The sequence below is a fragment of the Perca flavescens genome, chromosome 14 (genome assembly GCF_004354835.1).
Source record: "Perca flavescens isolate YP-PL-M2 chromosome 14, PFLA_1.0, whole genome shotgun sequence".
Classification (NCBI taxonomy): domain Eukaryota; kingdom Metazoa; phylum Chordata; class Actinopteri; order Perciformes; family Percidae; genus Perca; species Perca flavescens.
This window is the reverse complement of record NC_041344.1, coordinates 19993286-20009023: the sequence shown is the minus strand read 5'-3', so window position 1 is coordinate 20009023 and position 15738 is coordinate 19993286. Positions and strand designations below refer to the sequence as shown.

General features: G+C 36.9%; 1 protein-coding gene across 1 annotated transcript; it reads right to left on the bottom strand.

Annotated features, from left to right (window-relative positions):
- Positions 1-177: 177 nt before the first annotated feature.
- On the bottom strand, positions 178-13319 carry ccn4a (cellular communication network factor 4a). Its single transcript, XM_028598265.1, has 5 exons — positions 12989-13319; positions 9662-9950; positions 2648-2902; positions 1487-1680; positions 178-1379 (listed from the first exon to the last, which is right to left on the bottom strand). The coding sequence occupies exons 1-5, from the start codon at positions 13034-13036 to the stop codon at positions 1080-1082; spliced, it is 1086 nt and encodes a 361-aa protein (XP_028454066.1). The 5' UTR covers positions 13037-13319; the 3' UTR covers positions 178-1079.
- Between the last annotated feature and the right edge of the window lie 2419 nt (positions 13320-15738).

Sequence of the window (15738 nt, the reverse complement as noted above, 5' to 3'; positions counted from 1 at the left end):
TCCTTGAGTTTTTTTTTTTTTTTTTCAAAATCTGTTATTTTAACAATTACTCTGTTAAAATTAAATCTGTTCTCTGGTGAACTTGCATCTTTCAGGAATCAAACGGTAATTTTTTCTACATTCCAATGAGGCTGTATGCTTTGTCATTAATCAAAACGCACTAAAACAGAAAATTCATAAGTTTTTACATTGTATGCTTTATTAATGAATCATGGCTTCGGACGGTTTCATTTTTTTTTATGAGGATTTCTATGCAATCAAGCACAATGGAACAAAAATGTGCCATGGAATATTTCTTGTGATGCTCCTATGTGGTTGTGGATTTTTGGGTGAGTGAAGTGATGGGTCCACATGTTAACATGAGGATAGCCATAGAACTTACCTGACACCTTCTACTCCTGTATTTTACTTGCACTACAGCAACATTTTGCTTTGTAGAAGACATACACAGCTTTGTAAAGATGCACAACTGTCTAATGCTGTAGAAAAGGAATTAAAATGACATAACAGTTTGTATTTATTAAAAAATGACAATTAAAAAAATCTTGTAACTGATCTTTCCTGATCCTGTCATTATTTCATATTAAGACATGTGGTCTAAAATAAGGCTTTGTCTTTGACATCTCAGTCCATTTCTGCCTTTTTTAACATTTATTATAAAGTAAATTTCATGAAATATAAAGGATAATTTCTACAGTAAAGCCTTATCTAAGTTGACTTGAGTTTAAAGACAGACAATGTTGACTGCATTTGAAAGCATCTCAAGAACACTACATATGTTATTACATATGCAAAAAGCTACATAAATAAATTAAGCCTTCAACTTTCACACTCTGGCTTTTTCATTTGCAAAGCAGTTCTTCAAATATTCTTCAAAAGCACGTTATGCTTTATGAATCCAATCTGGAGACACATATATATGTTTCATATTTACAGATTTTTCCAATAGGAAAAAAAAAAAAGACCATAAGAAAATCCCTTGTACATAATTACACGCATCACAAACCATTGCATAAGAGAAAAAGAAGCCAGAAGAAAGTCAGGATCCTCCCACAGGCAGAGAGCATGATTGCCACCTGTTAGTTCATGACTTCTGGGTGACCATAGTAACTCTCCAACTCGGCGAAGATGTCGTTGGGGTTTTTGCAGCTGAGGTTACAGAAGCATGCCTGGACCCACAGCATCTTCCATGTGAATCCCGTCCCGTTAGGACACTCAAACTCTACGTCGATGGTTTTGGACTTGTAGGGGATGCAGCAGCGCTCATCTGTGCAGACGCCGCAGTATTTGGGCCTGTACTGCTTCCTGCTGGTGCAGCCAGAGATGGTGAGGTTTGAGGGCAGTTCTTCCCTGTATATGTTCAGACATTTCTTTCCCGGCTGATGAAAGAAGGGTGTAGAAAGGGGTAAATTCTGAGAACCTTTTAACATGCAGTTTTCATCATTCAATTTGTTTGACCACTTAAAATATTAAACAGAATCACTACCTTGATGTGTTTGGTGATGTCGACCTCACAGGGCCGCAGGTTGCAAAGGCGAGATTCTCTGACCAGCTCACACTGCTCGTTGGCGTTAGAGATCCTCAGGGACAGGCCGCGGCCACAGGTCTTTGAGCAGGGGCTCCACGAGGTAGTCTGGGTAATGCAGTTCTTGTGCCAGCTCCTGGTCTCAGCTGGGGAAGCTGGATCAGAGAAGTGAGGTAAATAGGTCATGTGGACAAACTGCTACAAATATCACAGTTTATTTGTGATACAGACTGATACAACTAATAATAACCATAACCAAAGAACTAAAGCATAAAATTATGTTTAATGATAAAAGCCATAATGATTTAACGTGACAAAAGAGAAAAGTCAAAAGCCCTGAGAGAGAAGCTATTACCAAGAGAAGCATAGGAACACTGCCTCCCCTTCTGCTGTCTCTGTTTTTAATCTTTTAAACATCTTTAAATTATGTTTGCCTTGTAATCTGGATCTGATTTGTGTCCTTATGCAACACAAAGAGATCTTCGTTCACGTTGATCCCTCTACAGCACTGCTGCAATACAGGACTGGTAACTGGACATGACCCAAAAACAGTGTGAAGGCTTCCACAGAAAAGGATTGGTCTGTCCCTGCACACACACCCAAACCTCATATGTGTTTATTGCCAATTCCAAACACAGCTGCTACTACTTAATCAAATCCAATCCAATCTTATCCATCTGCTATTGAAACAAACAATATAAATTCTCCTTTACATTCCAGGCCTCTTACATCCATGTACAATACATTCAACTGTACATATGAAGTTATTCAGTGAACTGCATCTTCAATGATATCCTCCAGATCAGAGTTCTCTCAAAAGCCTCCTAAACCTAAAAATTGGTTTACATAACCATGCGTATAAAGCAATGACAATCATTGCCCTAGTTTATTCCCTCGCACCTAGTTTTTGTGTTCTCTTACAATACTTGAAGCATTCCCTTTGATTTAGCTCGCCTTTATGTTTTCAGACTTTTAATTTCAGCAGGCTGGAAGGAAATTAGGAGATTTGGCAGTGCTATTGGGACTTGTAAAAAAGCAAAAGTTTGCAAGATAAAGCCCAACTTCACCAAGCAACAGAAAACATGACCCCCCTCTCGTGTATATATATCTAAGGCGTCCTACCCTCTACTGCATGTCGTGGCGCCGTCTTGCGCCCTCTTTTGGGTTCATCACAGATCCATTGCTCACAGCATTGTCCCCGGATTTTGACCCGGCGAGGGGTTTGGCACCAAACCCGTGGAGGCTGGGACTCTGTGCACAGCGCCACACAGCCGATGGCGCCATTCACACACACACACTCGTATTTACAGCTGGGCTTGAAGCTCTGCCCGTTACGGTAGATCACGCCATCATGCTCGCAGCCTGTTCCAACCATATCTGGCAGAGGGGAACAACAAGCAGTCGGTCACATGCTATAGAGACATGCAAGACAAACTGCACACATGGAAGTCTGGTCACAATGTCATTGCATTTAGAATCATAATTAAGTGGTTATGAATGAAACTATTCTTAGGATGTAAAAAGCTATTACACTGTAGGTGAACTAAGAATGCATTGTGAATGCTAAAAAGCTAAATTGCTAAAGCTAAACTGGATTGCTGGCATAATTATGGTACAAGAAGGTGAAGTAGTGACAGTTGTCAGAAAATTGGGAATGGTTTTAATTAGTACGAATTTCAATTAAATGTTGAATAATACAAATAATGTGTCAAACAAAAGTGGAATATTTTAAGGTTTTAAAAAAAAGAAAAGTCTTAGTATGGCTATGTCAACCACCAGTGTCTGGTTTCCATTGGGGGATGTGTTTGGTTTTCCTAAACCATGACATTTGCATAGATACCCCTTAACAATGGAGACTAATCTCCAAATAACTTGTGTTTGTACTTACTTGGTTATCTTGTTAATAAATGTTTGCATATCTTCAACGAAGTCTCTCCTGATTGAAATAATATTGGCGGATCAATACCAGGCTCCTCTGGACACATGTCGAAGTGCCCTTGATTTTGTCTATCCTATGTCTTTTTTCGACATACTATACTATGGCTTTTTTATCACTTTTTTCAACGTACTATACTATGGCTTTTATATCACTTTTTTCGACATACAATACTATGGCTTTTTCGACATACTATATTATGACTTTTATCACTTTTTTTCGACATACTACACTATGGTTTTTTTATCACATTTTTCAACGTACTATACTATGGCTTTTTTATCACTTTTTTCAACATACTATACAATGGCTTTTTCGACATACTATATTATGACTTTTTATCTCTCTTTTTCAACATACTATACTATGACTTTTATCACTTTTTTTCGACATACTACACTATGGCTTTTTTTATCACATTTTTCAACGTACTATACTATGGCTTTTTTATCACTTTTTTCAACGTACTATACTATGGCTTTTTTATCACTTTTTTCAACATACTATACAATGGCTTTTTCGACATACTATATTATGACTTTTTATCTCTCTTTTTCAACATACTATACTATGACTTTTATCACTTTTTTTCGACATACTACACTATGGCTTTTTTTATCACTTTTTTCAACGTACTATACTATGGCTTTTTTATCACTTTTTTCAACATGCTATACTATGGCTTTTTTATCACTTTTTTCAACATACTATAATACAGCTTTTTTATCACTTTTTTCGACATACTATACTATGGCTGTTTTCTCACTTTTTTCGACAAACTATACTATGGCTTTTTCGACATACTATATTATGACTTTTTATCACTTTTTTTCAACATACTATACTATGACTTTTATCACTTTTTTCAAAATACTATACTATGGCATTTTTATCACTTTTTTCAACATGCTATACTATGGCTTTTTTATCACTTTTTTCAACATACTATAATACAGCTTTTTTATCACTTTTTTCGAAATACTATACTATGGCTGTTTTATCACTTTTTTCGACATACTATACTATGGCTTTTTTATAACTTTTTTCGTCATACTATACTATGAATTTTTTCGACATACTATACTATGGCTTTTTTATCACTTTTTTCAACATACTATACAATGAATGTTTTCAACATACTATCTATGAATTTTTTTTTATCAACTTTGCAGAGGTCACGTTCATCAAACAAAGCCACGTGTCAAAGTGTCAAAATACTGACATAAAAGTCATAGTATAGTATGTACATAAAAGTCATAGTATAGTATGTACATAAAAGTGATATAAAAAGTCCTAGTATAGCATATCGAAAAAGGCCATGTTATAGTATGTCGAAAAAAGTAAAAAAAAGCCATAGTATAGTATAACAAAAACAGTAATAAGAAACTATAGCTTTATGTCAAAAAAGACAGGGACACTTTGACACGTGGCTTTGTTTGATGAACATGACCTCTGCAAAGTTGATAAAAAAGATTCATAGTATAGTATGTTGAAAAAATTCATAGTATAGTATGTTGAAAAAAGTGATAAAAAAGCCATAGTATAGTACGTTGAAAAAAGGGATAAAAAAGCCATAACATAGTATGTTGAAAAAAGGGCACTTTGACATGTGTCCAGAGGAACCTGGTATTGATCTGCCAACCTTGTGATGACAAGACAACCATTCCACCTCCCAGCCATAGTATAGTATGTCTAAAATAAAAGTAATTAAAAAGCCGTATTATAGTATGTTGATAAAAGTGATAAGAAAGCCATAGTGTAGCATGTCAAAAAAATCATAATATAGTATGTCGAAAAAAGTAATAAAAAAGCCATAGTATGTCGAAAACAACATAGTATAGATGAAATCAGGGACACTGTGACATGCTGCCAGAGAAGCCGGGGATTGATCTACCAACCTTGTGGTTATGGGACAACCATTCTACCTCCCAACCATAATATAGTATGTCTAAAAGGAAAGTGATAAAAAAAATTCATAGTATAGTATTTTGAAAAAGTCATATTATACTATGTTTAAAGAATTGATATAAAAGCCATAGGATAGTATGTCGAAAAAATTCATAGTATAGTATGACGAAAAAAGTGATAAAAAAGCTGTATTATAGTATATTGAAAAAAGTGATAAAAAAGCCATAGTATAGCATGTTGAAAAAAGTGATAAAAAAGCCATAATGTAGTATGTTGAAAAAAAGTGATAAAAAGTCATAATATAGTATGTCGAAAAAGCCATTGTATAGTATGTCAAAAAAAGTGATAAAACCGCCATAGTATAGTATATCGAAAAAAGTGATAAAAAAGCTGTATTATAGTATATTGAAAAAAGTGATAAAAAAGCCATAGTATAGCATGTTGAAAAAAGTGATAAAAATGCCATAGTATAGTATGTTGAAAAAAGTGATAAAAAAGCCATAATGTAGTATGTTGAAAAAAAGTGATAAAAGTCATAGCATAGTATGTTGAAAAAAAGTGATAAAAAGTCATAATATAGTATGTCGAAAAAGCCATAATATAGTATGTCGAAAAAAGTGATAAAAAAGCCATAGTATAGTACGTTGAAAAAAGTGATAAAAAAGCCATAGTATAGTATGTCGAAAAAAGACATAGGATAGACAAAATCAAGGGCACTTCGACATGTGTGCAGAGGAGCCTGGTATTGATCCCCCAACTTTGTGATGATAAGACAACCAGTCCACCTCCCAGGCATAGTATAGTATGTCTAAAATAAAAGTAATTAAAAAGCCGTATTATAGTATGTTGATAAAAGTGATAAGAAAGCCATAGTGTAGCATGTCAAAAAAATCATAATATAGTATGTCAAAAAAAGTTATAATAAAGCCATAGTATAGTATGTCGAAAAAGATGATAAAAAAGCCATAGTATAGTATATAAAAAAAGTTATTAAAAAGTCATAGTATAGTAAAAAAAATTCATAGTATAGTATGTTGAAAAAAGTGATAAAAAAGCCATAGTATAGTACATTGAAAAAAGTGATAAAAAAGCCATAGTATAGTATGTCAAAAAAAGACATAGGATAGACAAAATCAAGGGCACTTCGACATGTGTCCAGAGGAGCCTGGTATTGATCCGCCAATATTATTTCAATCAGGAGAGACTTCGTTGTAGATATGCAAACATTTATTAACAAGATAACCAAGTAAGTACAAACACAAGTTATTTGGAGATTAGTCTCCATTGTTAAGGGGTATCTATGCAAATGTCATGGTTTAGGAAAACCAAACACATCCCCCAATGGAAACCAGACACTGGTGGTGGCGAGAAAAAGCCGAAGACGAAACACAAGCCGACAGCCGGGAGAAGACCGAGAACACGTCTAAAAGGCCTGGAGGTGGAAGGGGAGGAGGCGGGTCGCACTATTGTCTGAAAAACAACTGACAGAAGCAGGGGAGAGAACAGCTTTAAAACACGGTAGTCAGCTGTGATTGGTCAGAACCTAAGTGCCCGCTCTTAATTGGTATACAGAACCGTAACACCCACCGCCCAGCTGATCAGTAAAAGGGAGAAAAGCCACGTAATAGAAGTCTCCCTGTCTGAATTTACGCTGAGCTACATAAGTTATAAAAAAGCCATAGTATAGTATGTCGAAAAAAGTGATAAAACAGCCATAGTATAGTATGTCGAAAAAAGTGATAAAAAAGCTGTCTTATAGTATGTTGAAAAAAGTGATAAAAAAGCCACAGTGTAGTATGTCGAAAAAGAGTGAAAAGTGATAAGAAGCTATAGCTGTATGTCAAAAAAGACAGGGACACTTTGACACGTGGATTTGTTTGATGAACGTGACCTCTGCAAAGTTGATAAAAAAAATTCATAGATAGTATGTTGAAAACATTCATAGTATAGTATGTTGAAAAAATTCATAGTATAGTATGTTGAAAAAAGTGATAAAAAAGCCATAGTATAGTATGTCGAAAAAAGACATAGGATAGACAAAATCAAGGGCACTTCGACATGTGTCCAGAGGAGCCTGGTATTGATCCGCCAACCTTGTGATGATAAAACAACCATTCCACCTCCCAGCCATAGTATAGTAGGTCTAAAATAAAAGTAATAAAAAAGCTGTATTATAGTATGTTGATAAAAGTGATAAGAAAGCCATAGTGTAGCATGTCAAAAAAATCATAATATAGTATGTCGAAAAAAGTTATAATAAAGCCATAGTATAGTATGTCGAAAAAGATGATAAAAAAGCCATAGTATAGTATATAAAAAAAGTGATTAAAAAGTCATAGTATAGTATGTTGAAAAAGTGATATTATAGTATGTTGAAAAAAGTAATAAAAAAGCCATAGTATGTCGAAAACAACATAGTATAGATGAAATCAGGGACACTGTGACATGCTGCCAGAGAAGCCGGGGATTGATCTACCACCCTTGTGGTTATGGGACAACCATTCTACCTCCCAACCATAATATAGTATGTCTAAAAGGAAAGTGATAAAAAAATTCATTGTATAGTATTTTGAAAAAGTCATATTATACTATGTTTAAAGAATTGATATAAAAGCCATAGTGTAGTATGTTGAAAGAATTCATAGTATAGTATGACGAAAAAAGTTATAAAAAAGCCATAGTATAGTATGTCGAAAAAAAGTGATAAAACAGCCATAGTAAAGTATGTTGAAAAAAGTGATAAAAAAGTTGTATTATAGTATGTTGAAAAAAAGTGATAAAATATCATAGTATAGCATGATCGAAAAAAGTAATAAAAAAGTTATAGTATAGTATATCAAAAAGTCATAGCATAGTATGTCGAAAAAGTGATATCAAAGTCATAGTATAGTTTGTTGAAAAAAGCCATTAAAAAGCCTAAACACTATGTGGTATGAATATAATGACCTCACCGTGAGCACCAGGAAGCATTTGCTGACATATTGATACATAATATGTGTAGATAAAGTCAAACAATGTGGGCATATTAACGATTTAAAAAACTGGTACTCAACTGGTAGGATGTTTAACAAGGGCTGTCAATGAAGGAATGCTTGAATCACCCACACTGTACATGCTCAAAAATGCAAAAAAAGCCTATAGAAGCACAAAACTTAAACAGTGATAACACGAAAACCGTAAAAGATTTTGAAAAGTGTTTACTAATAGCTGACAGTTTTGTGAATATTTTAACGTAAGAATTACATCTGTAGGTGAAAGTATGTGGGAGGACTAGCATTTAGAAGTGGAAGAAGCTTGAAGAGGATTTAAAGATTTCTCCATTGACTTTCAATGACTTTTCAAGCAAAAAAGCTTAATATTTTAAAAACTACAGTGGAGAAAAGTTGAATACAAGCACACATGTCCTTAAAGAGCTGAATTTTTTTATATTTGAATGTTTTTTGTAGCTGAAAGTATGCTGAAGTAGTAGGCGACCAAAGATTACAATAATGTGAATTCTGCTGAATCTGCATTCACACAATTACTTTCTGATTTGACACTTTCTGTTGCAGGCTGATAACGCACAATAGCAATGCTGTGAATGATGCTGTGAATGATAAAATGATAAAATAGATACAATACATTAAGCAAATGACTTTATTTTAATGCACAACCCAACATTCTCTATTTTAGTGTGAAAAATGAAACATATGGAAAGTCTAGATTTAGATTTAGGCATCATTTTGGGCTACGGTTAGGGCTTAGTCTGGGGCAAGTGATGCTCAATAAAGAATATTATTATAATAAAAACATTATGTTATACAAAAAGCTTTTTTGCATGTTTAGGAGTTAGATTTTATTTCCCATGTGTTAACACCCCAAAAACATATGGAAGTCAGGCTTTTGAAATCATTTCCATATGTGGTTTGTAATATGATCCACATCAAATTTGTGGACATGCAACTGTTGGCATTGAGCAAAGTGATTTAATTCAGCAGGATATTACAATGATAGTGCAACTACAAACTCCCAAAATAACAAAGAAAAATCAGAGGAGGTGAAAGAATTGCTTGCATGTTGCTGCCTGTGGTACCAAGCAGGCAACATTAAACTGCATCAGGATTCTAGTCAAGTGACACCTGTGTTGTGTTGCTAGGACAACCAGTGTTGATATGGCAGCAAACACCTGCTCTACTGAAACATAATCTGGTCACTTGCAGTCTGTGCTGCGGTGTGGACAGTGATCCAAAAACACATCAGAAAATAAACTGTGTAAAATCTTGGTTTTGTCGGTTTTGGTGAGTGACACTTACATGCACACACTCCTTTTTCGTACCTAGGCTTGTCCGAGCTGTAGTCGCAGTACAGTCCCTTGTGGTAGTCGCATGTGTCTGCCTCGTTGCACACCTCGCCCACCTGCCGGGCGCAGGTCTTGCAGCATTCACAGCCATCCATGAGGAGGCTCACGCCCAGCGGACAGGTAGGGGTGACATTGGGGCACTCACAGGGCCACTTGCAGTACTGCGTGCGGTTGTACAGGTCCACAGCTGGGGATGTGAAGGCTATGGCAGGCGGCATGGCAGTGGAATTCTGGGAGTAGACCTGGAGAGAGGAAAGTGAACAAATTAAGCCTAAAAGACAACTATTATTTTTTTTTTTAAATAAATGCAGTTCAACCATGATGTGCAGTTCATATTTGGTGCCATTTCACTGAACCCTCACTACATTAAAAATACAGTAGCTAGTCTTTCTCTGTGTTTGTGAAAAACCAAACAGTCATCTTTTATCACATGGAATGTACTTGACCCCATGTGGCAAGGCTCTTCTGAGTTCTTTTATATCCTGCCCTCTTTGATAACCCTGTCTCAGAAAGTCGCTGATCATAATGGTGTCAAACACCTTTGTTTTACTGGGTACACGGGTGGAACACATGGCAGCCTGCTAACGTCTGCTCTGTGCAATAAATCAATTAAGCCCATAAAAATGAATTACACACCCAGTGGTCTTAAAGCAATGGCATAGTCTCGTCTTGTATGTCCTTAACACTCTGGAAGTGTTCCATTATCATATTTAAAATCTGCAACAGTTACAAAATCCTGCCAATGAAACATGAACGTCAGTGTGTTTTGACTCTTACAAGCCAAGATCACACAGTTAACAGCTCTGTGGTTCTTAAAAGCAGATGTTCTCACTAAAACAGACCACATGAGCCACATTAACAGCCTAGCACTTGGAGGTTAGTTTTAGACAGTGGATGCACGAGTGTCAGCAGAGGAAGCTTTTCTTCATTGATTTATATATTTTTTTCTGACAACAGATATCACTATTTAAATGAATTTCTGCTTGTTTTGAGAACACAGTGTGCTTGGGAAAAATGCCAGAAGATACTCTTTGGGTCATCATTCAGTGAGGGAAAAACTGAGGTTGGCTTCTTAGGCATAGAATAGACAAGTTGACAAAACTATACATCCCTAAAACTAATATGGAACTTTTTTGGCAAAAATGCAGAGTAACTTACATGAAGTATAATACAATCAAAGTGTTAATGATTAAGACACATTAAAAGCGTAGCAGACACATCATAATTGCCACACTGTTGACTGGTCTAGACAGTCAGGCAACCAATGCACGGGAGGGCCAATATTGTCTCTATACTCACAAATCATAATATCATCCATATGCTCAGAGCACTGCACTCAAGAAAGGAGCTTCTGATCCATGAAAAAAACACATGCATTTACACACATATGTGTGCATGCACACTTAATTCGCAATTAATTTTGAGGAAACATGCTTAATCATCTTATGCAAGCCGTGCCCTGTGTCATATCCCTAAGCTTGTTCACAGCACTTCAATGGAATTATGTGCATATTAATAACTGCTGTGCTCAGTGTTAAAAGCTAATGCAGATAAATGAGTTTTAATCACGGCCGTGCCACTAAGCCATTCCTCAGATGAGTTAATTTTGCCCTCAGGCTAATTTATAAAGAAGGGAAAACCAAAACAAACACAGCACAGAAGCTGTCCATCACTCTTAACAAATCCAGGAGAGCAGAGAGAGGTGGGCGTTTCATAAGTTAATTATGAAAACATTGGGTAAAGGCTAATGCAATCATCAGCCTGAAATTGTTCATCTTTTGTTGACTAAATTCAGCATGATTTTATTTAAAAGGTCTTTAAACGCTGTCAGGAAAAGGATCCCTAACAGAGCACTAAATGAGTTAGAGAAACACATATTTAAGAAAAACTAGAGCAAAACTAAAAGCAGAGAAAGACGCTCAAATAGTTGAGGGTGATCTCAAAATATTCAGGTTTTAGACATTTAGATATTCGTGACACAAACCTTCGATATCATCACCTCTTTGAATGTTTTTCAGCTGTTATGTTTTGGTGATGGCCAGTTAATTATAATGCTATTTTCTTTTCTCTGTTGTGAGAAGTGACCATGATGACTCATGATCTTCCTTTCCCTGCCAGTTTGATCTTTTCCCTCCTGTCAGATCAGATGACTTCTGATCTGTGCACAGGCATGGGCAAACCCTTTGCAGGAAGGTGTCACAACATTTTATAAAACAAAAGTGGGGAAATAGACAAACTGTCACTGGGGTATTGCTTTCTTAAATGTCTCTCCAAAAGGTTGTGACACTTAAAGGAGGAAGCATGGCTTTAAACAGTATATAAACATGTTCATACTTTGAAAGATGCTATGACAAATTGCATTACTATATTACATTACATTATCAGCTCAAGTAGTTGCTGGTAGTAGTCTAATAACATCCCATATGAAACAATGTATTATTATGACCTATAATTTTGAAAAGTGTTACATTGATTACTTTTCCTGTTACTAAATGGATTTAAAACTGGCGAAACTGAATTATGTTATTTGGGAATAAATCACTGATCTCTTCTTTTACCCAAGCATCCAATTTCCAAAAGGTGATCCACAGACTTATAGGTAGATAATGGGTGAATAGATGATACAGGGGGGGACTGTTTCCTATATAACCACGAGGTGGCACTAGCATATAACAAACGATGGGAAGTGAAGCTGCAAAGTGGCAACTGCCAGCATCTCACTCTGCAAATTTAACCCCGGGGTGGTTGATGACAAAACGACTTCTCTTCCAAAACAATTAGAAGGAAAAATGGGGTTCAGGTTAGACAGTCCATTCAATCAAGCTTAGTCTTTCACAAGTCAAGAAAACTTGCCATAGGCAGCACTGACTTATCTGTTGGGGCCACAGTTACAGATCTACAGCCAACTCTTTTTTGGCTGGTTAGGCTACCCTGAAAAACGACGTGGTTACTATAAACTTGCCATTGAGTACCACAAAACTCCCTAAAGGGATGTAAACTATATAAATAGACAAGTTGGTAAAATAAAATAAAAAATGGCAGAAGTCACTAAAACGTACTGTGAATTAGCCTATACAAACACAAGTCCCCATAGTAGGGGTAACTTTTCATGTTGTAAAACACACTAAATGGGCAATAGTAATGCAGAATAATGTTAATCTCACAAGTCTTATGCTTAGCCCACTGTGTGCATCCTGAAAGTGAGCTAAGTAGCCTATGCAGCTTGCACATTAAAAAGGGCTCTTTAAATAATCTATAATACATCTATCATTCATCCCACCTGTTGAATCCCGGCTGCAGTTAGAATCCACAACAGGAGCCAACTCATCACTGGTGAGGAACTGCAAATGCATTGAATCCAGAATTAGTTCCGTTTTAAACGCATGCCACGGCGCTCTCCGCAGGTGTGCTACATCCTCCTCGTCCCGTTGCTGTCATCTCCGTGCACCTCTGCCTGCGTCCTGACCGGGACCGACAGTTCGTTAAAGAGTCCGGGCTGACGTAAGGTCTGAGAGGACGAGCCCCGCATACTTCTGACAGGGGACGGGTTCTTCTCTTTCCCTCCTCTCCGCTTTCACCCGATCCTCCTCCTCAGCCCCGGTGGCTATAGGGCGTGTCTGGACACCCAGACACTCAGGGCCAGGCACAGGTCCCTTTAACACGTGCTGCTCACATACCCATATGTACATTAAAAGAGTTATTGGTTGCTTTAATGATTTCTCATGTCCATGCTCCATACAAAACTCTCTCTTTCCTCCAATTACAGCGAGCTATGGGAATTATATTATATATGTAGCCTACACTAGATGCACATCTGCACATCTTATACGCAATCATTTAGCTCACATTGTCACAGCGGGCTTGTTTGTGTGGACTAATGGTCTTACACATGCACATCATACATTGCCCCCAATTCATGACTGTATAATCTGAGGCAATACTTCTTCAACTTTGTTAGCTGTATATTGTATTTATTGCACTGAATTGCAATCTTCATATTGATTACATACTGTCTGACGTTTCATGTAACAGCATCTAATCTTATCTCACCTCATTTGTGTGCACTTTAAGGCCATGCTTCCTCTACCACAGACCACTCAGCTGTGGCTGAATTATTTGAACTGCACACAAATTGTTGAAAGCAAACATTTACCAAATATCTGCAGGTTACGTACCGCCTGCCTACAATACCTATTTTAAAGGAACACGCCGACTTATTGGGACTTTATCTTATTCACCGTAACCCCCAGAGTTAGACAAGTCGATACATACCCTTCTCATCTCCGTGTGTGCTGTAATGCTGTCTGACGCCTCCAGCGGCATCAGGCCAGCACAGAACATGCAGGTAATGGTTCCAGCAATCCTACTGCTCCGAATAAGTGACAAAATAACGCCAACATGTTCCTATTTACAGGTTGTGATTTGTAGAGTGACAGCCTGTACAAAAAACAACATAACATGAGACACAGCCATTTTCTAACCGTAAACAAACCGGGAACTATATTCTCAGGCGGAAGAATATAGTACTTGGGCGGAGTGATATGCTCGGAGCAAGCCTGTCTGAGAATATAGTTCCCAGTTTGTTTACTGTTAGAAGATGGCTGTGTCTCATGTTACGTTGTTTTTTGTACACACTATGACTCTACAAATCACAACATGTAAATAGGAACATGTTGGCGTTATTTTGTCACTTTTGTCACAATTGGGAGCAGTAGGCTAGTTGGAACCAGTTACCTGCAGGATCTGTGCTGGGCTAAGCTAATGCTGGAACCGTCAGACAGCGTTACAGCACGCACGGAGATGAGAAGGGTATGTATCGACTTGTCTAACTCTGGGGGTTACGGTGAATAAGCTAAATTCCCAATAAGTCGGCGTGTTCCTTTAAGGCTGGTTCTGTGTCTGGCCCACAGATGTTCAGTTCAAATTAATGATGTCATCTATGTCATAGTCTGCTACTTTGCTCTCTTTTCATTTTCCTAGAAATGTTAAGGTTTCTCTTTGAGATGACGCAGATGATTGCCAAAAGAATTCCACTTTACACTGCTTATAAACCATTTATTTCAGTTATGCTGGTCCTCTCAAGAGAGGGAAAGAGTGATAGATGAGAAATGTGCACTTTGTCAAGGAGCAAGGTGCCCCAGGTCTGAACCCCTATTATTTACAGGCAGTCCTCTAATCCCTGTCAGAGAGCTGTCAGCCTCTGAGCTGATCTGAGCAGCGCTTCTCTCTCTGCTCTGAACGGGACGACCTGATCCGACTCCATAGCACAATGTACCCACTCTCTCTGTATCTGAGGCTCTCTTTCTCTCACGCTCAATTTCTCTCCATCTTTACTTTTCCATCTCTGTCACTTTCTATTGCTCTTTCTTTCTTTCACTTCACTCCATTTCCATCCACCTCAGTTCAGTTCATTGTTGTTTTTTATTTACATTCATTTGTATCCCATGTAACCTATTCTGTACCATTTAAGATTTAGTATTGTTTCTCTATTTTTGATTCTTGTTTCCTCAGTGATAATGTTTTTTAAAATTCTTGAAATCTGAAAATAAGTGTTCTCATTGTAATTTTGGATGATTTCCCATGTTTACGAACCCTCTGGGACTACATGTACAGTAGAAATATTATATAAACCCCTTGTTCAGTTAAGACAGCATCTCTTTCAAATGTTATCCTATTCCGTGCTGTTTTCATTAATCCTATGTGATTCCCTTTTTTCCATAAACATAAAAAATAAAGCAACTTTGTAAAGCTAATTGGTAAAATAAGTTTTTTTATGAATGGCTAACATTTAGCTGTGCATTACTCACTTTCTCAGTCTGTCTCTGTCCTTCTCTTTAATCCTCTAACCTCTCTCACACACCAAAGGCCTTGCCATCATCAACGGAAACAATACAGAGACAGGAGAGAAACGTTTAAAACTACAGGTGGTATCATTCATGCTCATGTCAGCATCTGTCCTCCATTTTCTGGTCTGAAACGATAGCGGTAGTTACTGAGGGGCTTCACATGGACCTACAGTATGCATCATTA

Bases quoted from the DNA above. Each gene is read 5' to 3' on its own strand.
- ccn4a (XM_028598265.1), bottom strand. From the start codon at position 13,036: ATGAGTTGGCTCCTGTTGTGGATTCTAACTGCAGCCGGGATTCAACAG. The intron at 1,681-2,647 runs GTAGGACGCCTT...TCTCTGATCCAG, and splicing joins GCCACGACATGCAGTAGAGG to CTTCCCCAGCTGAGACCAGG. The intron at 1,380-1,486 runs GTAGTGATTCTG...TTCTTTCATCAG, and splicing joins ACATCACCAAACACATCAAG to CCGGGAAAGAAATGTCTGAA.